General features: G+C 46.3%; 1 protein-coding gene across 1 annotated transcript in view; it reads right to left on the reverse strand.

Moving 5' to 3' along the window:
• ITGB5 (integrin subunit beta 5) overlaps positions 1 to 20,224 on the reverse strand; it is a 106,640-nt gene extending 86,416 nt beyond the window's left edge. The window contains exons 1-2 of the mRNA XM_019554133.1: positions 20,138 to 20,224; positions 5,536 to 5,740 (exon numbers count right to left, since the gene is read on the reverse strand). Coding sequence (XP_019409678.1) covers positions 5,536 to 5,572 — 37 coding nt within the window. The 5' untranslated portion in view covers positions 5,573 to 5,740; positions 20,138 to 20,224. The remainder of the gene's footprint in view (positions 1 to 5,535; positions 5,741 to 20,137) is intronic.
• Between the last annotated feature and the right edge of the window lie 4,951 nt (positions 20,225 to 25,175).

Consider the following 25,175-nt stretch of genomic DNA (forward strand, 5'->3'; position numbering starts at 1 on the left):
TACAAGAGAACAAAGTTATCAGACAATCACAACATGTTGCCCAAGAGGCATATCTGGGAAGTTCATAAATGATTATGTACATCTATTCACATTGATTGAGTGGGTGGGAGAACAGGCGGATTAATTGCAATCTGTTGAATCTAGTGTTACAGGAATGCATAGTACATGGTGGGGGGGGAGCGGGAGGGGGACAAGTAAGTAAATCAAATTGCTATTTTCCATTAGAGTCTGCACTTTATTCAGAAACAAAAGTTTGGGACCTAGACAGTTTTAAAGGAAACTTAAAACACAGATTATTGCTCTGTTCTGACACATCCAACCTCTGCAAGGAAGAGAGACACCCCATGCATAGAAAGCAAATGAGGGGCAATATGTCATCAACTGATATATTGTATTTCAACCAGATGCCTTAAATCAGGGGTTTTCCACTGGGGGTATGCGTACCCCTGGCGGTACTTGGGAAGGCCTTGGGGGGTATTTGGCAGTGGGCACTGCCACCATTTCCTCCACCGGCACTTCTGCCACCAGCACACTCGCCAATCGGCTGCTGGGGGACCCCGCCGCTCGCTGCCTCCCCCCCACAGCTCATCAACCGGCCACCGGGGGACTCCTATCTTCTCAAATGGAGAAGGCACAAGCATTTTATTTAGCTGCATTTAAATTTTACATCGCCATTCATAATAATAAGATCTGTCACTGCTGCTGCACATTAAACAGGAAGCGCAGCATTGTTCCAAGCCTGTTAAATCTTTCAAAGCACTAATGACTCCCATCTCTTCCCTAGAGAGCAACAGATGCTTAATCACTAACGCCAATGAGGGTTTTTAAGCTACAATCCTTTCATTGCTCTCCAGACCACATGAGATTCTTCCGAGTACTAATTTCACCTGCAGCACTAAATATGCACTCAGTGTATGTGATTGATGTGGCATGCAACTCATCCTCCCTCCCTCCCCCAACCTTGCCTTCAAATTCCTAACAAGCAGGTTTCTTTTTTCAAGTTACTAAAAGGAGCACAAAGAGCTGTTCTCACATACAACTCTTCCCTCTTCCTAGCAAAGCAAATGAACTCTGGCTAAATGATGAAATGTTCATTCTGTTGAAATCAGGGTTGTTCTTAACAGGGATTTCTGTAAAGTCAGAATTATACCCAAAAAGCATTATAAGTTTTTAGCACAAGGAAAAGGCTTCTTCCAATGCCAGGCTCCTGCAAACTTATACAAGTGCCTAAAATTCACACCCTGTGAGCAGTTTCACCAAAACCAAGCTACAAGGTGCAAATTTGGTACGCAAGTGTTTGCAGGATCTGTGTTGTAAGAACGTGTGAACTGCAGCAATGCTGAGAAAGCCTCTTTTTTTGCAGCAACATCTACACATGCTACTTATTTCATCTGCCTAGATGGGACTAACCCAGGAGTGGGTGAAATATGGCCTGTGGGCCATACCCGGCCTGCTAATTGATCCTATCTGGTTCGCTGGCCTCCGCCAGGAGCCTCGGAAGGGAGGGCTGTGTCCCGCACTGCTCCATTTCGCTGCAGCCGGGGTGGGGTAGGGGTGGGCCACAGTGCAGAGAACCTGTTACCCGATATTATGATGCAAACTCAGGAATTAATTCTGAGTCACGGCTGTAAGAGTGGGAAGAAAGATTTACACATGAAGCTGGAGAAGGCAATCAGTATGTGCCGTGCTTGCTTAGCACAAGGTGACTTTTTTGGGAGAGGAGCCTTTCAGGCTTCCTACACAAGTGCTTATTTCTTTTTTTTCTTGATGCTTAGGGTTAAGTGGCCAATATAACATGATTTTTTTTGTCATTAATTCCATCTCCACAGCTTATATTCCTCTTATCCAGCCAAGGTTCTTTGTAGGTAGACACAATTTTAACCACGGTGTATTTAAAACAGCAGGTCTGATTTTGATCTATTACAGGGCCATAAATCCTGTCTCTCCATTGAAGTCAATGGAGCTATACCAAGTGAGTTAGGAATCTTTCTAAGAAGCCTACCTTTAAGTATAGAGGTTTGAAGGTCTGGGTTATATAGCTAGACCATTAGAAACTAGACCATTATAGCTAGACAATCAGAAAGATCTAGGTGAAACAGTGTTGGGCAAGGCCAATGGATAATGATTGTTCCACTCCAAGTTGCTGGTCTGAAATACAGGAAAGGCATCACCAGCCAAAATACTGATCCATCTTCAAACTATTGAAACCCTTGTGTAATATTCCCTGATGGAATATAAAAATTGAGGTTATGTGCAAAATTCCATTAAAAACAACCCAGTCTCCTACCTGTTCCATATTTATTGTGCCACCATAAAACAAAAGCCTCCACAAAGCCAGTTCTGAGCTTAAGGATGAACACACAATGTAAATGGGCGGAGGGCGGGGGCGCACGGGAGTGTTTCCAAGCATTTAGGAAATTGTTAGACCTAGATACAGTGGTGAGCTCCTGTCCAACATGTAAGAAACAACAAAATGGAAAGATCCCAGTACAAATAGCCAGGTTTCCTCCCAGCAATGGATTCAGAATACCAGTAGGTCAGCGTACAGGCAGGATGGAGGAAAATTCTCCTGGCCCAGACACTGTGTAGACAGCACTACGCCAGCCTAAATAGCAGGTAGATCACAGGCAGAAGGGGGTTCCTGCAGTGCTGAGAAATACTGGGAATCTAAGCAGTTCTGCACTACAGAGGTGGCACAAGCAGCCCAGGCAGAGCTAGTGTAACCTCTTGTCCCAGCGCTGACCGACACAGAACTGAAAAGGTGCAAAAGGTGGCTTAAAGTAATTTGTTGTCACCCCTCCCACTCGCTTGGCCTCCAAGCACACAATCTCACTCTTACTCTCTACCTAGAAGAGTGGTTTCTATTGTTCTCATGAGTAAAATCACAAGCCCAAACAACCTGGACAAAGCAAAGCACAGTGCACTATGTGTGTAGCACATCTACCTGCTACCCTTAAGAGCCAAGTCATTTCAAGGAAGTACTGACCAGACTCTAAAGCAGGGGTGGGCAATTATTTCAGGCAGAGGGCCACTTACTGAGTTTTGGCAAGCCATCAAGGGCCGTATGACAGGCAGCCGGGGGCAGACAAATATTAATTTTCTAAATTTCTTAGGGGCCCCACGAGCCAGATAGAATGGCCTGGAGGGCCACATCTGGCCCCCAGGCTGCATTTTGCCCACCCCTGCTCTAAAGGGCAATAGCATTGCCACTGCCTCTTCTTTCCAAGGGGTGTGTTTTTAACTGCTCATTTCCCCACAACCCAACCCAGTTTCCCTCTTCTCCTCTCTCCCAGAATCAAATGTCCTCTCTAGACTGTGGATCTTGCATTTTGACCTGAACATAGCCAGGGTTTATCGCAGTGCTGCCGTTTAGTTGCTGACGATTGTCCTCCATTGTGAGTATAGAAAACATCTGGTAAGCCAGAGAGCTGTTCTTTTTTCCCCACAAAGGTGACTGGCCAGCAGCTTAAAACAGGTCTTCCTGTGGGAATCCTCTAACATCTCTTTACCTTGAAGAGATAAAATAGTTAAACTTGAATATGTTTCAATCCATGTAAAACTGCTTTACAAAGCAGCTATGGAATTTGCTGGTTACAACAAGTTTCATGATAGGGAGAGTCCTAAGGAGTCAGGGTTTAAGAACAACACTCAGCATGCTGATTCAGTATTTTCTGAACTGCTTTAACAAACTTCTTAGTGGCTCTCAACCTTTTTAGACTCAAGGCACCTCTTAGAAAATGCCAGCTCTTAGCTTTCACTCATTCTTTTACCTTAGAAAAGAAATAGAGCATTTCTTCTCTTGCAAAGTACTCAGAATCATCCCCCCACCAAAAAACCCAGACTGCTTTGGACACCATGGATTACTATTTAAAATCTCTGGGCATTATTTTGCAAATCACGATTGCATACCTAACAGTGCAAATATTGGGTGGCACCCCTGGCACCCTTGAAAGAATCCTGCAACACCCTGGTTGAGAACCACTGACATATGTCGAAATCAGAGCTGCTCTTTTGCTGAAGAAAAACTATCCAACATACAACAAGGGGAGGGCAAAGGCAGCCTTCCTCTGAAAAGCCAGGGAGGAGCATGCTGCATGTGTATTATAGGCTGCGGCTTCATGCACACACATATGCAGGAACAGAGGAAAGGGGAGTTAAAGAAAAACAAAAGACAGAACGCACACACACAGCACGCTTATGATTTAGAAGCCAGACTAATGATATTTTGAGGTCTGATGCACAATTTTCAATATTGAGTTTGGAAATACTGCTTCATAGACGTTATTTAGATTCCTAACTATTTCGTAAATAGAGAGGGGTACACTATATTCATCTAAAGTTAGGCAGAAGTGTGGCAATTTATAGACTGGTCTATAAAAGGTGCCACGCTGCCCTACCTTCTCCTTCATAAAATTAAGGACTGCATTCTGCAAAAATTGATGGACCCCTTCAATAAGCATCGGTATAGCACACCACCAAGAGCAGCACAGCCTGCCCCCTGTTAGGGATATAAAGGGACATTTTTCATTATTCAGTGTGCATGCAAGACCTGTAGTGAAAAAAGAAAAAAAGGGAAAACACACAAAACCCAGACACACACACACGCTTTCCTTCTATGAATCAGGCTTTTCTCTTTGCTTCTCTTTGCCATAAAGAGCCTTTTTCTTCTTAATATTTTTGCAAGAATCCTGCCAAATATTTTTGCAAGAATTCTGAACCCACACTAAATCTTATTTTTGCCCCGCTTCTCCAGAAAGCTTTTTATAACAACCATGCTTCCATAGATCAATCCTGTCTCCTTTACTTATGAAAGTCTCCCTTTTTAATTAGATAGTTCAGAGGAATTGATGGCTTAGAGGAATGATAATGGGTTATGAACATGCTCCCGGCTCTAAGTGACAGAGCCCATTCCCCCATGTCAGTATTTGATGTCTGGTCCTGAAGTATCCGTTGTTCTAAATATTTACCTGGCAATAGAGGAATAAGATGTGTTGTGTTGGTGGGGGTAGTTTAAGTTGGGTTTAAGATATTGTGATTATAATGCCACCAAAAATTGTGAAGGTTGGTCATAGAAGTAGGGCTGAAAGGGACCTTCAGAGGTCACATAGTCCAACCCCATGCCTGAGGTAGGATTATCCCTATCCAAACCACATACAAATGCATAATCTAAACTCCTCATAAAACTATTGTCAAACCTGGTGTAGAATCCAAAGTCATTTGTTAAATGACTGATTTTTTTTAGAGCTGAGGGGCTCCCTTTCAATATTTACAAAGGGCTAAGATTAGCATTTACAAAATGGTTTATAAAAGGACTGAGATAAGTTGAACGTAACTACAGCACCCTCTCAAATGAAAAGAAGTACTAACGCTCCCATTCTGAGATTCACAACACAGACAGACTGAAATCAGTAGGGTACAGTATGGCTCTGCAGCTGCCTTGCACATCTTTAATAACAGGATCATGAGATATCTCAACTCTGTCAGCTTTTCCCACGCATAAGTTGCCAGAAGAAAAGCCCAAGTCGCTACACTCACCAGGGCGTAGGTTCAAGGAGACCTTCTGAGGCGTCATCTGAGTAACGTCCGAGTGGGTCAAACTGGAGCCCTTACTGCTGAGCGAATTGTTCTTCACTATGTTAATACTGCTCTGGGGACTCTCAATCGCTCCCGCGCAGCCATTCGCAATCAGGTTTTCTATGTAGTCACACCTTGAGGTGATGGATTTTGTGCTGCCAAAGTCCTAGAAGTTAGAGAACGAACAGGTGTCACAACATATTTGAACTGGTGTCACAAACTATTTTTTTGACATGCAGGTGTCCACAACGTAAGTGGAAAAAGGAAGGTGGACAGGGAAAGGGGACAGCTTCACCTCAAAGGTGCCCAGGGCTGAGCTGGATCAAACCTTTCAGATCATGGAAGAAGACAATATCAAAAATATTGTAACGGTGCATGCACCAAGGCAGAAAGGCATGGGGAGGACCACGGCCAGACAGTCCTGGAGAACGTGTGATCTTTCTTATATGAAACGTGGGTTTGGAGGAATGAAGAGAGTGATATAGATTGTAGACCGAGTCTGGTACAGTCACTGATGGGAAGGATGGGAGGAAAGAACAACCCTTACGTGAATAGAGGAATGAGACAGAATAGCAGAAAAGGAAAGGCTGCTCAGAGAACGAGCATCCACAGGTCCGTACAGAAAGCTGACTGTCCCAGAACAAATACAACATTCCCAACTCCCTCAATCATACAATGCACGTAGGTGCAACATCATAGCACAGACAAATGTAGCATAGATCAAGGGTGTCATTCCTACCTGGTCTCCCAGGCTGGATCTTGGCCACATGGCTCCTCAGAGGTTGAATATGGACCCACTTTTGGTGGTGGAGCAAGTGGCAGTGGCAAAGAGTTTCATGCAGCCATGACTCACCCCCTGCAGCTGAAACATGTCCCCAGCAGGGCTCTATACCCTGGATTTTGATGGTGGGTCCAAACCCCTTTTCCCCTACTGGTAAACCTGGGCCTGCTTTACAAGGCTGTCGTGCTGACCACCCTCCTCTACTGCAGTGAAACCTGGACTGTCTACCAACACCACATTAAGACCCTCGAGAGCTTTCACCAGCGGTGCTTGCGCTGAATCCTGGGGATCAAATGGGAGGGCTGCCAGATCAGTGCGAGCGTCCTCCATGAAGCTGCATCCACCAGCCTCAAAGCCTTGCTCTTGAGAAACCAACTCCGATGGACAGGCCACTGTGTCCGGATGTCCGAGAACCACCTCCCTTGCCATATTCTCCTTTCCCAACTCTCCGTTGGCCAACGCTCAAAGAGTGGCCAAAGGAAACAGTACAAAGACACACTCAAGGTCACCCTCAAGCACAGAGGTATCGATACCAATGGCTGGGAGGAGCAAGCTGCTGACCGTTCGGTGTGGTGCCATCTGGTCCACCAAGGCGTGCACCACTGCGAGGCCCAATGACTTGCTACTGAGGTGAAACGGCGGTGGCGGAGGAAGGAGAAGGAGACCAACCCGGGGCTGCGAATCCCACCCCATGCACAACAACATGCCCCCATTGCCAAAGAGTGTGTGCATGCAGAATTGGACTCCTCAGTTACCCGAGTACCCATCAACCCCGATGGATGTCATCCTCGACTTCCAGGGACTGCCAACAACTCCTGAATTCCTGGCCCCTCCCAAAGCCCCACAGGCTTACCTACAGGCCATGTCTTTGACACCCCCAGTATAGACCAGCTGACCATGGAAGGCTGGATGGAAAGCTTCAAGGGTGGCAATTCAATAACATTTTGTAAAAGAAGAAAACAAAGGGGTCATTAGGTTTAAAAAAAAAAAAAAAGGACCAAAGGATGAAGTATAACATGAATAGTCAGAAGGGAACAAAACAGCCCTGGTCATATCCAGTTTACTCTCCCTTCCAGTATCCACTCTCTGCCACTGTGATAAAGGCCTATTTGCCACATCAAGGGATCATGGCCCAGTACCCACCAAGTAAAAATAAAAGCCTCCCTTAATAAGGGAGGCCCCTGGGAAAGCGGCAGCTGGTTTCTGGAGACAAATGATAACAAAACTGGGACAGAAATTGTGGGGACCGGGTCAAAGGTTCAGAACCGGTGCACCGAGGGGGGCGACAAGCAGAGCGCACCGGACAGTGCCCGCTAGCCCTCAAACGAGTTCAAGGAGGCAGTGGACACTACCCAGTGAAACTACAGCATGCTGGGCAAGGTGGACCTATGGTCTGACCCAGTTAATGGCAATTCTCAAGTTCTTAGGGCTAGGAGGGAGAGGGAACGATGGAAAGCGGATGCATGTTTTGCATACGTGGGAACGACGGAAAGCGGATGCATGTTTTGCATACGTGGGAACGACGGAAAGGAGATGTATGTGTTCTGGGAATGGCATGTTTTAAAAGAAAAGGGAATGAAGAAGATACAGTTGTTAATCTAGATAAATCAATTCAATATTCATCACACCCTCCTGCCGGGCTAATGATTAATATCATTTCCCATTGTAGGTATGAGAATGCATTCAGGGGTGTTGGCTACAGCTCAGGATTGTCATGTGTTGTGCCAGAGGAAGATCTACAACCACAGGGAGTCTCCTTTCTATGGCATGGAGATAACCCTCACCCCCAATGCCAGATGAGCTTAATCCAAGATACACTTTCTACAGCACTGTAGAAAGCAATGGCTTTGTTCCAGCCAGCCACAGAAAGAGGGAAAGCATTTTTCCAGACAGCTGGGAAAAGTGTGGGGTTTTCAAAGGATCTGAAGTCACCCAAATCTTACTGAATTTTCATGTATTTAATTCCTCCGTCTTTAGCATATAGCACAAAGATGCCCGTCTAATGATAATCCCGTGCAACAACCCCACAACAATACAAAGAGAAACTGTCCCTATATACAACCAGGCTGACCCTCCACTCATTCACTCAACAGATGGGAGTGGGAAGAGAGAAACCATTACCCAGGTCAAGCCAATGAGCTTCTTTCTACACAGCATCTTTCACCAGATCTCGAGCCATTTGACAAGGAAGTCATCCCCACCATAGCCTGGCATCGCTCTGCTTTACGGACAGAAAACCAGAGGCACAGAGGGGTCAGGGGCTTGCCCATGATAATGGCAGTGGCAAAGCCAAACATAAAGTCTCTTGACACCCAACTCTTCCCCTCAGCCACCAAACTGCTTCTTCATTAGTACTGAAATCAGGACCTACTCACAACCTGGTAAAATATGAGGGCAAGACTGGACCCCCAAGATGCGCACGGAGACACTCCACTCTCCTTTCCTAATGCAGGGCTAATGTTATTTGAAAAATGCTCCATTTACATTCCCTACCCCAAAGACAACGTCTTGCCAAGAGATGGCATGTCACACCAATGACCATGGCCTTCCTGGAATGGATCAGTAAACAGATCCAAACAGAAGGCCTAAAACTAAGTCAGTTCCTTCTACTGTAAAACAAAAAAAAAAAAATACTGTTTGCCTACAAACAGCGGGTAAAGGAACAGCTTCAAAAAAGTTCAGCTGGGATCTGTTTATTTGTTGTAAGGGTCAGGTCTGGCTCCACAGAAGTCAGTGGAAAGATTCCCACCGGTTTCAGTAGCAGTTAGAGCGCACCTCGTCCCTCCAAACAGGACGAGAAACATATCATACAGAACCCACAAGGAAAGGCAGTAGGCATGCAAAGAGAGAAAAGCTCTGTCGACTAGAGCCCCCACCTGGAAGTCAGGAGACCAGGGGCCCAATTTTGGACCCCACTAACACTGGCTTTTCACTAGTGTGTAACACCAGGAGCTGCAGTAGTGCGGCTCCTGTCGTACACTTGCTGAGCAGAGATCAGCCAGGTATAAGTGCTCTTTTCCTCTCCCTGGTTTGCCAGTTTGTGATCACAACCTCCCTGTGCCTTCTGGAATAATGGAAATATTCTTATTACAGCAGAGCCGAGACTAACCAAAACTGGAGGCACACTGCATTAGGAACTGCACTAACACGGAGTAGCAGAAGCCCTGCCTCTAAGAGCCTACAACATCAGCAGTCATGTAGCGCAGACCTTAATCTGCCTGGAGATCTCTTACCCAGGTAAGTAACCTTATAGAAACCAGCAGGGTTGTGTGGAGGTGGCCATGGAGGTGGCCAATTCATGTGAGGGAATAAGGGCTCCCTAGCATAATCTATAAAGTTAAAAATTCATGTTGGCCTGTTTGCTCTTTCAGACAGGGACGGTCTTACTGTCCTGTGCTTATACAAGATGTAGCATAATGGGGTCTGTGTGTCGCACTGCTAGGCCCTACCACAACAATAATCTGAAACCCCCTCACAAGAAGGCACTCCCGAAGGGTAAAGCATTCTTACGTCCTCACACAGGTTCAGCTGAATTAACTCAGTAGCTTTCCTTCCATTAGTTGCATACTACCACATTAGAAAAGAGCAAGAACAGCAGACTAAACTAATCACACAAGAGCTATGAAGAAGTAGTTGCTGCATCCCCACGCATAGTCCTATGATTAAGACAGGGCCATAGTGAATCCTGCAAGCCCAGCCACTTGCATGGGCTTGTGTATCCTTATATGCCATGGTCTAATACTCAGTAAATGTTCTGTAGAAAATCCCCAAACTGGGTCGATACTTTGGGTCAATCACTAAACTGGATCTCCTACCCAGCATCTCCAAGAACGTCCAGGCTGGCTCCAAAGCCTGCCGGTGTTAATAGAAAGGCTGCCATCAACTGCAGTGAGCGCTGGTTTCAGAATTGATTATTTTGGAAAAGGGAAGTAACTTTAGTCCTACACAGGCAGGAGGTACAGGGAAGAGGAGAAAACAATCTTTTTATAGGCAGCATACGGTTACAATGTGAAAAATGTTGCTACACATGACATTGCTTAACCTACTGGTGAACTTCTCACCAGGGATTATTTAAATGAGACACTGGACACAGGAAGGAAGACGCAGTGTTACAAGAGTGAATGCATTTGTACTTGTGAACAGCGGAAGACCACTCACTGATCGTGTGCTTGGATGGCCTGATTTCACCTCTCCTAGCAGCACAGGCCATGCACCCCGACGGGCCCAGGAATGGAGACCAAGAACAGGGTCACCAACAGGGAGACCTGAATGTTGCCACTACAGTGACCACCCCCTGATGTGATTGAATGAGAAAAAGCATAGGGACCAGCATAAACCAAAAGGTGGGCCGATCTGGGCAAGTACAGCAAGGCAATGCCAATTCATCAGCTTCGACTGGGATGCATTTCTTGATGCTCTTCTGCCTAGAAGTGACCACAGAGAGGCCATCCCTGAAAGCCTGTTTGTCTTTCCTTATTCTGAGAAATGAACTCTCCCAGGAGCTGCTGCATCCCCATGCACAGTCCTAAAATTAAGACAGGCCATAATGAATCCTGCAAACACAAAAGGCAATGCTACTTATTAGAGAGGGGTAGTTGGTCTGAAGTCAGGAAGAAAGCAGGGCTGGTGACACCTTATATAGAGCTACTCATCCAGAAATGTGTGAGCTTTCATAAGCAACAGGCTACTTCCAAATCAACTGGCAAGACTTAGCTTAGTCCCTGTATGCTCCCCACCCCCCATACATGCACACCTAGCATTAAGAGCTGTCACTTCATTTACCACCTGTGGCTCATTGACATTCATCCACCCTTTTGTTAAATATATGCATTATCTAATTGTTTTATTTTCTCCTAAGACAGGACCATCCAAATTTCCTGACTGGACCAGATCCTGGTCTAACTCTAGCTCAAGCTCTTCAGGGTCTGATATTGGGTGGAAGAGGAAGACACCACCCAGAAGCTGAAATGCAGAGGTGGTATGTGACATGACATAACTGACACACTGCAGGACTGGAGGAGCGTAGCAAAGAGAAACAACTCATAGGAGGGTGCCGGAAGATGGCTATTAAGGGAATCCTCTATACTTTCATACTCTATCTCCGGGCCCCTCGAGTCATAAGTTACACCAATTAGAGCCAGCTGTTGATACAGAATTTGCACCCCACTTTGGCATTTGGCCCCCCACTGATGCAGAGCAGGGTGCAGAATTGTGGGAGGGCTCAGGAAAGCCAAAGCAGCAGATCAAACAAGTCTGCTAAACACACCCCAGTTGACACAATGCAAGTTCATGTTATAGCAGCAATGAGTAACCATCGGCAAACATCCATTCACAGTCACATCTGACACAAGTTAAACCTGCCAGAGAGTTCCCCGGACCATGCAGGAGCCACAGATGAAAGGAAAGGTGTGCACGGGCTTTAGTTCTCCAAGATCGGGCTCTGAATAACTGAGGGAGGCATCCAGAGGCTCCAAGATCCCTGCCCCAACATTACTAGTAGACATGTTCAACGAAGCAGACTGCTGCTTAGCAGCTGGAATACAAAAATCAACAGATTTTGGCATCCCCACCCAAGGGTGTTTGCTGCACTCTGGTCTCTGGACCCTGCACAACACTGAACAGTATTTTTCTCGCACCTTCCTGTCCTTTCGGTATGTCTCCTTCGCCAAAGAAACCACAACACATGGGGAAGTCTGATGCTTGACAGAGACTTAAAAACCCAAGCTGGCATGCAGCTGTTTCATTTATTTATTACACCATGAAGCCTCCAGCATGGGCGCACAACATGTAGCCCGCAGGCCACATGCACATTGCCAGGGTAATAGCAGTGTCCTAGTGCTTGGGAAAAGGTGCCTACCCAGTCCTCCGCTGACAAACATGACTCGTGAGTGGTCCCCAATAGCTCCCGAGTTGTGCACCCCTGTTTCGCAGCATCTCAATAGCTCTGTGTAATGCTTCAAGCAGCCTATCACACCATTTATGTGAAATAAAATAAATAAACAAATAAATAAATAGAGAGTGAAGTCATTCAATTCTCTCCATCCGACATTGGTAGCACACCCTGGGCACCACACACACACACGAAGGGTAGGCCTAGGTTGCTTTCCCTGGACCCAGGGTCTACCCCTACACCACATGCCCCATCCACTTGCTGTCTTTGGAAGGCACCAGCAGGTAAGCAGAGCGGGTGGCTTGGATTCAAATAATCCAAGTACCTCCCCCAGTGCCATTGCTAGGCTTTTCTAGGACTCATCACAGCTGGCCATGGCGCACATGCCGGTCTCTGGGGCACCCAGAAGAAGACAGTGTGTGAGATTTAGTTTGCAAGTGTAGAGTAGGGGCCCAAGGGGAGGTCATGTAGACAATACCCTAAGGATCTTCAAGGGCAGAGACAGGCTCCCAAACACACATGAAGTGGAAAGAAAGTGGGGAAAAAAAAGCCTATTACACAGGTATGATCATTTAAGAGCAGCAGAAAACATACACACACTCACACCAATCTAAAAGAACTGACTCATGCCAAGCCCTGAAAACTGAGACAGGACCAAGCATCAAGGTCTGAGCCTGGATTTCTACCAGAAACATCAAAACATTCAAAGCAGCAGCAGGCATGCAAGAACATGCACGTAACCTCCTAACTAGGTCACCTGCCTGCCTAACGTATAAAAAAGCCAAAGAAATAGCCCTGAGATCAACAAAAAAACAGTGTGCTATTGTGTTCTAGAGAAAAACCGATCAGTCCAGAAGGTGTGCACATGGTATATTAATTCTTATCCAGGGCAGTGTCTACAGTATGCTTTATGCCTTTCAAATAATCCCCTATACCAAGGACAGACAGTAAACAGAGATTAGTTAAGGGAGGGGGGAGGAGAGGGAAGAAAGAAAGGATCAACAGTAGGAAAATTAGACAGGAGCCAGCTCGATTCATTGTAAGCAGCACAAACTGTTTAGTTTATACAATAACCAGATCACAAGTGGTGTTTCTACATGTGCTCTGGGAGTGGGGGGTGGCACTTTAATCAGAGTGGCTCCCAGAGCTACTTTAATTACAGCGCCTGGAGCACTGTGTGTATCAGTGTCCCTGCACTGAAAACCAGCAGCGGGGCCACTTTCACTGACGCTTTAGCTAAAACCCCCCCGCCACCATTTCTCAGCACACAGACACTGCTACATGTGATGCTGGAGTCTGCTGGAGCACTGTAATTATCATGCTCCAGCAGACTTGATTTATCAAATCTCCTCCGACACGCTGTAATTACAATGCATTGGAGCAGCCTAGCTCCTCACGTATAAGCGCCCCAAGAAGCCTGAGAAGAAAACCATCGAAGAGAGCATGCCTCGCTGACTTGTGCATTCGCCAACACGTCTTTATTAGGTCCAATTTCAGACCAATTCACCCTAAAATGTTCCCTTCCAAAGTTTCATTGTTTAACATTTCTCTAGTAACATCTTACTCCTCCCAAGTTAGCCTTCAGAAATCAAAAGATGTATGGTCTCATCAAAACCTGTTGGAATACATATTAGATTGCATTTTTTGCACTCATCCCATCCACACTAAGTCCAACAGAGACTGAAATTGCAATGGCAGCTCCAAGGACAGAATAAAAGCTACTTTTAGAGTGATCAACCTCACCAGGCAGCTCACCGAGCCCAGCCACAGTGGAAAACAGTGCTCATCAGCCCCACAGAAAAAGTGGCACTGATGCAAAGTTCGGACTGATTCAAAGCACTGCAATCTTCTCTCAGAGTCCATGCTAAATGCAAACAAGTTTGAACAGAATACAAAAGGTTTTAGGTAATGGGTAGAAAGGGTTCTCATTTTTCCTCAAATTCCAACAAGGGTGGAAGGGCAAGAGCAGTTTCAAGGGACTGAAGGCAAAGGATACATCCACGAAACATTTTCCTTCGTTCCATGCTACTGAACAAAACACACTCGCTAAGAAGCCCTTAACACCATTCACGTCCGTTTGGACACCTTGCATCTTCTCCTTATGAATAACTGAATTCACTGTTTCATCATAGCCCCCGTCTTCCAACATGTACTTCGACGAGCCAGGAGAATCAGCATTTGCTTCTCTGCTTTTAACCAGGAGAGCCACCCGGTTTGCAGGAACCCAGGGGACCAATTGGTACCAAACAGTTACTATAAACAAGCCCTCTCCCGTCATTACAGTCTGATGGGAAGAAAGATGGTAGAGTTTGGTGGTGATCTCAGAAAATGAATAGGGAAAACCAATACACAATTTTTTTAGGCACAAAGATTATAGACAGCAGATAGAAAAGGTGGTAGCGTACCCTACTCAGATGTGTTCCAGGTGTCTCCACTGAAAACACCTCCTTTGGAGCATGCCTCCTCTAACAACATCAGCAATTTTCGATATGAGAAAAAAATATATATGTCCCAAATAGAAACATTCATTGAACACAATTTATTGCTAGAGGACTGTCAGACAAGCACTAAACGAAAGCTGTTTTTACCTCTAAACTCCCAGACCTTCGAAGTCTTAAATCTGCCACTCAAATAAAAGGCCACGGTGGCAATGATTTAGTGCAATATTCGAAGTCCGTGATCACTGACATCTTACCCCCTAGCTCCTTGCTCCCCACTCCCCCTCCACCAGTGGGAAAAACTAGTGAAGCCCGGATACAGAAAGTTAGTGACAAATGGTCTGGATGCCCCACCAAGAGCCTGACTGGCATTGACAGGACTCGGCAACTACTCCAAAGGAATTAAAAGGAGACGCTTGCTTCTCTGTAATCAAGGCAACAGAACTGCAGCCAGCAGAGCTGTTCTGCTCAAATGGGTCGATCAGCTCATGTTGCATAATAACCCAGGCTTTAAATCCAAGCACAGACAGCTGTGAATTACCAGCTACACCCAGTAGACTTCAGCCCCAGCTTGCTGCCAAAGGTCAAGCAGCCCTGAAGGTGACAACACCTGCTAAATGGATCCAGTCCCTTCCTCTCTGGGGAAGGTCAGGGAAAAGCAGCAACATTCACTTGTAAGGGAAATGATCAGTGCTGAGATGCTTCCTCAGCCTGATGAAGAGTGTTCATGCCTGAAAGCCTGCAAAGAAGAATTGTTTCCAACTATTTGAGTTGGTCTAATAAAAGATATCAGATTTACCCAATGAACCTTGCCTGCCTTCAGAGATGTACACCTACCAAAGTGCCCAAAAGATACAGCAGCTGTCAGAGACATCATCAGACCCTAATGGACCCTGGATGGAAAGGGAAAATGCCTTTAAAGAATGACCCAGGTCCCTCTTCCCACTGCAAGTGCATGGTTCCCATTGATCACTGCAGTACAAAACCTCGGGGTCCTCTTGACTCTCCATCCAGGTAGCATTAGTGCATTAAGCCAACACCTTTCACCTCCTGCTTTCAAGGAAGCTTCAGCCCCTTCTTCCCACATAAGGGCCTGGCCATGCCAATCCAGGCATCTGTCATCTTGCCCCTGGATCACTTTAGTGTCTGTACAGAAGATGCTGCAATGCTCAACTTCCAGACACCTCAGACCTCCAGGGTGGACTCCAGAACCCAGCACTGCGTATCCCAGGCTCCCTATACAGTGCACAGGGAAAGTCGGCCCCTTAAAAGAGCGATCCTGGGCAGGGACAACTTAGGGACAGATGACAGGGAACAGCAACCCTGCCCCCAGAATTATTTCTGATCTATAATGCAGTGACTGCATAATGTAAAATCCATAAAACAGACTTGAACAGAAACCAGAACCCAGGTTGCCCAGCTCCTCTCGAGCCAGGTGCTTAGATACTACAGTGAGAGGCAGCAGTATAAAACCTTAAAATTGTTCTCCACTGAGAGTCCTATATCTATGGGAAACTGCTGTTCAGAGGCCAACAAGTTCTTTAAACATCTTTTCCCTCCCTCATGATCAAAAGGAGGAGCGATCCAAAAACAACTAATGAAACTTAAAAAGGGTCACTTGTTCCAGCTTGTTGCAGAAGTGGTTATGGCACATTCAATCATGAAAATCCAAGCCGACAGCTCTGTACCTGCAGGGAAAGTTCGGCAGCTGCCAGCTGCACAACAGATCTTAGGTGGCATCCTTTAAGGCATTTCTACTTTAAAGAGAGACTATCAAACAGTATCCATGGATTCCACGATAATTCCTCATTTTGACTGTGCTCCATTTACAAGCAAACCTATATTTTTCAGTACTGGGGGATCCATCAGGATAGTAGTACATGAACAAATATTGCAGGGCCTGTCAAAGGTTTAAGTCACCAATGACCTGCAAAGATGACTGGTGAAATCTATCCCAGAATCCTTCAGGACAGTGCAAGGTAAACATAAAACACAGGCTAGCATACTAACTGGGTTTTACTCCCAAGCAACTTGAGTTTTGCAAAAGCCATTCCTATCTACAATATTCTAGGGCTAGGAACGACTCCCTGAACTGTTTACAACCCAGGGCCTCCATATTTTATGCTGCCAGAAAATGCATGTTCTAACCAAATTCTGAACGCTCGGGTTGCAGACTCCAATTAGTGAGAAGACAAAAGTAAAACTGACTATAAAATCCAGATTTGGTAGGTGTAGCTGACAAGGCTACTGGATTGTCACTGTTTGAGTTTAATAGGAATGGAGCGGGGGAAAAAAGACAAAACAGTAAGAAATGAAGTAGAAGGCCAATGTACATAGAAGTGTTTGGGGTATTGATTCTGAAAATCTAGGGTGATATTTATAATGCAGAGAAGGAAATTTGTCTTTGAAAAAAAATTACACGGACATCCAGCTTGCCAATTTACAATGCCATCAGTTTGCTATATCCCAACAGAATAAGATAACTTTACAGACAGGTTTCTTTTTTTTAATCCCATGCTAAACATGTATGGTGCGCTGGATACTAAAGCTGAACCAAAAGACATTGATTGCTATTGTAACAGTTTTTAACATATCATTTCTGCAGACAGAGTTTGAAACAACTAGTTAAATAGGTACTCCAGCCTGGTAGCAGACAAGTACTTTTCTGTGTGCCCCCTCCTCCAATTCTATTTAAGAGCTTTTAAAAAAGGTTTGCTTGCTATGTAACAGTCACGCAGCTCATACTAAAAGCCAATCTACAATTAACAGCCTGCAGCAACCACCAGACAAACATTTGCATTGGCAGAGTTGTATCAAAATTGCCTTTTGCTGCCAACAAAGGGGGGTGGGGGCGAACACCCCCCCCCCACTTGGTTACCCCCACTTAATAGACAGCATTCCTGTATTCTCATATCACCACCACAGATGACTTGGCTTAAAGAAGAGTTTCTTACAGCTGTATACAAGATGTCTCAAAAGCAGAGGCTATTGCTGCTCTCCTGCTCCTTCCACACATTATTCAACCCCTTGAAAAGCCATGCAAACTAGTACAACTCTAGGTAACACAGCATTAACAGTGTTAACAGGTTTCCTTGGAAAAGCTGCAGCTGCGTCGATGAATACATGAAAGCTAACAAAGTGCCTCAGCACTAAAGCAGCTCTGGCAGGCTGAAAAGCAGAGCCCACGCGGAAGAAAGAACTGCATAAAATGTCCTAGCCTAGAAAGAAAAGTGGCTGTGGAGAAGTGGGCTGTTAACGGGAGGCTGAGACAACCGGAGAGTTTCATTCCCGGCCAGCCAAGTCAGTGGCCACACAAGCAGGGGAGCCTCTTCGGGTGCAGATCGAGGGGCTGGCAATACGATGGCCATGTTAAATCCCCGCAGCTTTTTGTTCTTTGCACAATGGCTCATGCTCAGGTCCTTAGGCAGGCTCATAAAAGGGTTATTAATAGAACTCCTTCAGCATTTTTTTCATTACAGGATCAGCTCGCTTGTTAAAAGAAAGGGAGGGACACACAAAAAACAACAATGCTCAGAGCCCGGCCAGCACACACGGTACATGGCAACAAGGACACCCTGTATGCCGATTCAAAGTGAGCTGGAAGCAGATATAACAGCTGCCTTGCTGATGCTAGCATTTTAACCAACTCTGCACCAATCTGAGTGACCACACAAGGGGCAGGGAAAGGGTAAGTAGGCTCCCATGGTCTCTCTCAAAGTTGCATGTCTCTCCTTCCTTGAAGTGACAGATTTGCTTCCCTGACTCCTACCAGAATGAGGAGAAGAGAACAAACTCCAGGACACCTGGTTTCTTCAGTCTCGTCCACACTGCGTCAGAGACCTGTGACCTCCCCTGTCCCAAGCATGGCTAAGGACTCCCTCGCTGGCCAGTGCGCCCAGAAAGCCCGCTGGACCTATACTGATTCCAAATAGATTGCCAGGTCAGCATCTAGAGGTGGGATCATACAGACCAATGCCTAATTTATGAGAGAGTAAAACACACTTAACATTACTGGGCTGAGCAACACGGCTGTGCTGGGGAAAGGGAACTTGCCCATAAATCCTTACGCAGCAAAAAACTAAACAGCAGCAGTGCCTCAGACCCTGCATGACATACATCTTTCTAGGCAAAGTTACCATAGGATTTTTTTTTTCCTATCACAGCATATTTCCTCTGCAGCCCAGGGCTCAGACTCATAACTCACCAACTACATCTAAACACAGGGCCCAGGCTTGCCACGAAGCAAGCGCTCTGTGCATACACCGCAAGCTCTTGGGCTCTTTTGTTTCCCTGTAAGCACCATGCACAATGGAGAATACTGGGTACCTAATAATTAAAGGATATCAACTGATTAGATAGAAGACATGCTGTAAACGCCCCCACCGTGCAGCGCCACCCTCCCAGGAAAATGTGCCTGTACAAGGGACACGTAAGGGAGGGAATCGTGACTCAGAGTCATGGTTCTCTCCCCAACCCTACCTATATTTCAGGGGAGAAAACAGGCTACTCCCAGCCAACACCTGCCACAGATTACCTCCTCCTCCATACTGGCTCAGCTGTCCTTTCCTACACCTTCCACCCAGAGTTGGGAAGGTAGGTAGCAACCCGGACAAGCCTTCTCTTCTCCCTACGCCCCCAGCCATCCAGCCGCAGAGCACACAGTTCAAAGTAAAGGGGGTTTGTCAGACAAAGATTTGAGTCTGACACTAGACTGCCCAAACAAAGACCCTCATCCTTAAGCAGTCTGCAATTCTCCTGCATCCGGACACTAAAGAAATAATCCAATCCTTTTCATCCACACAAGAGGTCTGCAGGATGCCTCCTCCTACACCTGACCTTTTAGGCAGTGTCATTCTGCAAACATTATAAAAGGAAAAAAAAAGACCAAAAATGTCCAAAATGTCTAATGACAAAAAGATGACACCTTTTTTCCAGCCAGTATTGGGACGGTAGCCAGCCCACCAAACGTTACAAAGGCCAGGGCGTGGCGTCATTAGAAGTCCAGAAAGCCCCATTAACGATATGAGCATGGTAGAAGTTCACAGCAACAAGCATTTACTTTTCCACCATCATGAAACTTTCAGCAGCAAGCAGACATTTGCAAATATGAAGCCCCACGTATGGGATTCATTTTAAAAAAAGAAAAAGAAACCTGCTGATTCAGGTTGGCCATTACACTGAGCCAGCTCCAGTCGGCAAGTGTATTTAGGATGCAGAGAAAGGAATAAGCAGACCTACTTCTTAGTTCGCCAAGAAATTTATAGATCACACGTGTGTCACTATAAAGTCTGCCAGGGATGGAAGAGCTCCCCCTCCCTATATCAGCCTTTCACTGCGGAGGGATGGTGTTGGGAAAGGACAAGAGAGAGGAGAGGAACTAAGAACCTGCCTTTTTCTTGCGTTAAGTAATTTATACTGAGTCACAAGAAAAGCAGAACAAGGCAGAGTACCTACCTCTTTGGAGCACCACGCACATTTGGGATGAATGAGCAGACAATCTTCACAAGAGGTAGCACTTCCATTCGTGCAAATATTGAGACCTTCAACAACAAAGAAGGAAAAAACAGGGTCATCAAACGGATTGAAATGCATCACAGGGAGCTTCTTGCAACACACGGCATGCTTGACTTAGCATAAACCCAAATGTTTTCAAGTGGAAAGAATCTTCCCAAAGTTCAAACTGGGGAAGGCCATGAAAGAAAATATACCTTCTAAAAGCCAATAATAAGCTGGCGCTTTAATTATGGAAACAATTAGCTCACATGGCCCTTGCTGATTTCAGAAAGTGCTGCGAACCTCTGAATATCAAAGGAAAAATTAGATGGGACTGCTCAAAAAAGATCAGTGAATTTTGGTAGAGCAAGTAGCTGATTATTCTAATAAAGTAATCCCAAGGCTCTTCCTAGCACATAACAGTCATTACATTACTTTGAAATATTATCAGCAAACCCAGCTGACTTTAAATCAATGCTAGCTTATCTTCCAAATTATTCCTTTCCAACCAAATGCATTAAGTTGGGCAGAACACTAATAAATCACTGTCATCTTAAAAATGGGCTTTTAATGCTGTCCACTTCCCTCTTTCAACCTATGTGATTCCCATAATTGACTTGCATTGTGGTAAATTTCCTTAATTTATTAAGAGAGTCGTTTCCACCGGACATCCAGGTTAAGCTGGACAACCTGTTTATATTGGGTGATGCCCAAGGCAGGTCAGCCTGGAACATGCTGCTGTGTTGCAGGGATTTTGCCTTGCAGTGCCAATGCAACCTGCACCTGGGCATAGACACTCAACTTTGGATGTTGTCCACCCTTAAACTTTTAGCATCCTTGAGAGCAGAAAGCTGTGAAAGGGCTTGCTTTGCAGAGTCTCGTACAGAAGTACAGATGCCATAAAAAAAACCCTGCCATCGCTGTGCTTAAATAGCAGGAAACATCAAAAGTATTTTGGTTTAAACGCAACAGTGTAAGTTCGATTGTGGCTGCTGCGATGAATATGACGGTCAGTACACTGATGTCTCTATTCTCCAGCAGGAGGCTATTTAACATCCACTGTCTATAGGTAATTAAACAACTTTCCAGCTGAGGGTTCAGCTTTGAGGCTGCACAGTCTGGAAGGAAATGCCTTAGGCTTGAATCCTGAGCCTTCTATTTTTTTCCACCCTGGATGTCAATAAAAGCATTGTCAGGTCTCATGCTGCAGTTCATCTCTTTGCAGACAATCATATCTACAGACAGGGAAGGCTGCGCTGTGCATCCAACCAGACAGGGTCTGCAAAGTGCATGGACTCAGTGACCAATTAAAGTGTTGCTCTGTAGCATGAGCTTTCCGTTGCCTTTTGTCAAGTCCTAATGGCTGCGTTCCTCCAAAAAAATACTTTTATATTGAAAAGCATCAAGTGTTGCATTTGGCTGGCCAAGTGTTTGGGGCTGGGATATGCAGAACAGGAAGGTGGCAGTGAATCAACCCAGTCTGTTGCGTGACAGCATGTCACACTCCAGGCTAAAAACTAGGGAAGGACGAGTTATTCCGTCACCATTCCTAAGTCTCAATTGTGGCAAGACAGCGTATGTCCAGGTCGCGCACTGACAATTTTCTGTAACCCACAAGGTGATTCACTGCAACTTGCTTTCCCTAAATCAAAAGCTCTGTATTTTGCATGGTTTCCATGAGAGGAAGCTGCTAGTTGGCATGCTCATTTAAACAGCAGGTTTATTATGGTCTTCCACTGGTCATTATAATAGTGTACACTTTGCTGCTTGATAACAATCTGAACATCTACAATCCAACCTCTGAACTTTTCAAGAATTCAGAAATGAAACAAAATAGAAGCTATTCAATAGAACAACCAGTTGCACGGGCCTGAGCTTAAGATGTGGGACTCATTTCCCAAACCAAGCAATGGATATGGCTTCTAGCACAGTGGAAACCCTTTTCTCTGTAGCTTGTAACTACAGGCCTTGTAATAAAGCAATGCTTGCATTTTATTTTCTGTCCAAAGAAATCCTGGAGGCTCAGGAGGGAAGCAGCTGGGGACTAAAACAGAAGCGATACAAATCAACCTGCTACTGGTCTATCCAGAACCACTGATCCAAACATCGCCAGAACTTGGGCTCCAATACACATGGTTTACAAAGCCAAAACCACGACCAGTGAAATCTCATACAACCTACTAAGCAGCCGCTATCAAGAGACCTAAGCACCTGTCTCAAGGCCTCTCCTGTGTGCTGGACCTGACCCAGAGTGTTTCGGACCTGACCATCCATCGGGAAAATGGAAATGCTACTGACCTGCCTCTCCTGCTGGGCGGGCTCCTGAGGATTCACTTGCTAATAGTACTAAAATTAGAAATATTAGAAATTACACATTTCTAACATATTAGAAAACTCGGACCTCTGCCTCAACAGGCCATTCCTAATCTGTACCGAACAGATTAGGTACAGATTATCAGATCAGCCAAGTGCACCGACTACAGCAGGCCAAAGGATGGCAACTCTGTATCAAGCTACGCATTTCATCCAGATAGAAAACCAAGCTTCTCAGTTAGAGAAGTTGGGTGGGACAAACCAGGACCTCCCAGGCCAAAAAGTCTCTGCTTTGCATGATTTGGAGCAGAGTCTAATCTCACGGCACACCGAATCAGAGAGAAAGGGGAGGTGGACCTAGGTCTCCTACATCCCGGACCACAACCCTGACTGCTAAGCCAAAGGGCAGGAAAGTCTCCGTGTAGAGACATTCATTAGTGCCAAGGTACCTCAGTGAAACAGCCTGCTTCAATCAAACGTTCAGCTGAAGATGTTCTATCTCTGCAAAGGAAAGGAGTCCCCCCTCCTCCCCACTCCCAGAACTGCTCCACTCTCCAGCTTCCTTCCACCTCCCAGGGGTGACTGGAAAGTCCTCGCCCCCTCCCCAAGTGCTGTGCTGTGACCTACCTTTCACTTTACTTTGCACAGCACCATCCCACAGGCATCGAGTGGCCTCCCCGAATCAAGCTCTTTCTCTGGCACGCAGAACTGCTCTGGTGGCACTGCAAAAGGGACCTCCACGCGCAAGGGAATAAAGGAAGGCACCATACCCCTGCGGATAAGTGCAGGTCGATCACATCCTCCTGTGGGTGAGAAGTGAGCTAGGCAAGAAAGGGATGCATCCTGAAGGGCGCAAGGGGATGCTACTCAAAGAGCCAAACAGGGCCCTATTTCAAACCACTTCGAACACCGAAATCTTAAAATAACCGTCCTCTTAAAACAGAAGTACATCAACTTGCCCGAAACACATATTATTCGCACTGTATGAAGGTGCAGCAGATCACTCCACCGACATTTGCTTGATGGGGACAGACAACATGTGGAGTCAGGAGTGCTCGACTCTTAGGACCAGCAACACAAGAATAGAAGAGAAACCCACGCGCGCAGTGGTTCCCAAACGCTGAGACACTGCACACCACCAATTTAAAACGATACAACCTTAAGTACCACCAGCACGTTTTTGTCATATCAAGTCATTATAATTAATCTGTTAAGGTGTACCACTGACGGGTTGCCTGCGTACCCCCGATGGTATGTGCATGCTGCGCTAGAGTTTTACAGGCGTGTGCCGCAGCGCTCTCCGCAGCTTGTTAATGCAGCTCATTAAACGTCAACACAAAGGGTAAATAAACTAACAGAGGACTCCACACATTTGATTAGGCTGCCTTTATATAAAAAAAGATCAGCTCACAAAAGAGGATTCTCTCTTCCAGCGTCAATCGGACACACTCACCAAGCGCTGCTGTTTTAAAACGTGTCCCAGCGGCGAGAGCCTCCCCGCTGAGAAAAACAATGACAGTCCTCCAGATTAAATGCACATTAAGACTGAAAACCTGAACCCAGGAGCAACAGGAGACAAGGGAGCCCTGGGAATCAGGCAATGCTCAGACAAGTGCCGGAGGTTTTACGGCTATTCATGTTGCTGTTCTTCATCTGCAGCGCTGGATACCTGCAGCGCAAACGTGCAGGGAGCTTATGCTACATCGGGAAAGAGAAAACCTTCCACCTCAATTCTTTTCATGCCAGGGAAGGATGTGCCAGGAAATACCCAGGGTACATGCCAAGGAATATCCAGATCCAGAGAGCTTGGAAGTATTCCCAGGATGCGGTTCGGGCCCGTACTCGATGGCTGCTGTAACACTCTGGTCCCTACCAACTCAGAATTGGCAACAACGTGCTGGAATGAGAAATCTCCATCGAAAATATGAGCAAGATCCTTCCTCGGGACTGGAAAGGGCCACCTCAGATCAGTCAGCTCGGCGGACTAAGCTGAGCCACTGGAACAAGGCACGGCGAGTCCTGGTCTGCTCCGCTGGCGTCCCAGGGCGCTAGCGGAAAACCAGACGAGTCTGTTCAGATAACAAACTACTCCTTGTCCTACGGTTCCCATTTCTTGTTGCATCTGGCAAGAGACCCTGTCCGTTTAAGAAAGAGCAAAGAGGGTAGGCAGACGCAGGGGACTCCGGGCTTAGCTGGAACAGCCCCGTTCAAGCCATACCCCATTTTGGAGGCCTGGGGTATCAAAGCACAGGTGGCTGCTCTTGATCACACAGTTTTGCCATGTGGCCAAACTGCCCATAAGCAGACTGGGGGTTTTTAACACAGAAAACACAGGGGAAGAGTGGAGATTGCTTTGGGACCACTAAGCATCCTATGTAACTGGGACGAATAGGATCTCCTTTCTCGCCTCGACGTCGGGGCATGTTCTGCCTCATCGCCAGCCGACCGTTGGTGCCAACGGCCACGCTGACGAGGCGGGCGCTCTCCACCCCGCCGCTCGCGCACCTCAGGGCTGACCAGCCCACCGCTGGCGCGACTTCTGGGTGCCCGGGCCTGGAGGCCGCCGCCGCGTCCCTAGGAAACACCAACTTTTACAGTCTTTTCTCCCGTGCCTGATGAAGGAAGGGGGCGTGAGCCCCACAGCCCGCCTCCGAGACCTGTTGGGCTACTCGGCGGCGGCGGCGGC

The sequence above is a fragment of the Crocodylus porosus genome, unplaced genomic scaffold, assembly GCF_001723895.1.
Source record: "Crocodylus porosus isolate Cpor-Errol unplaced genomic scaffold, CroPor_comp1, whole genome shotgun sequence".
NCBI lineage: Eukaryota > Metazoa > Chordata > Crocodylia > Crocodylidae > Crocodylus > Crocodylus porosus.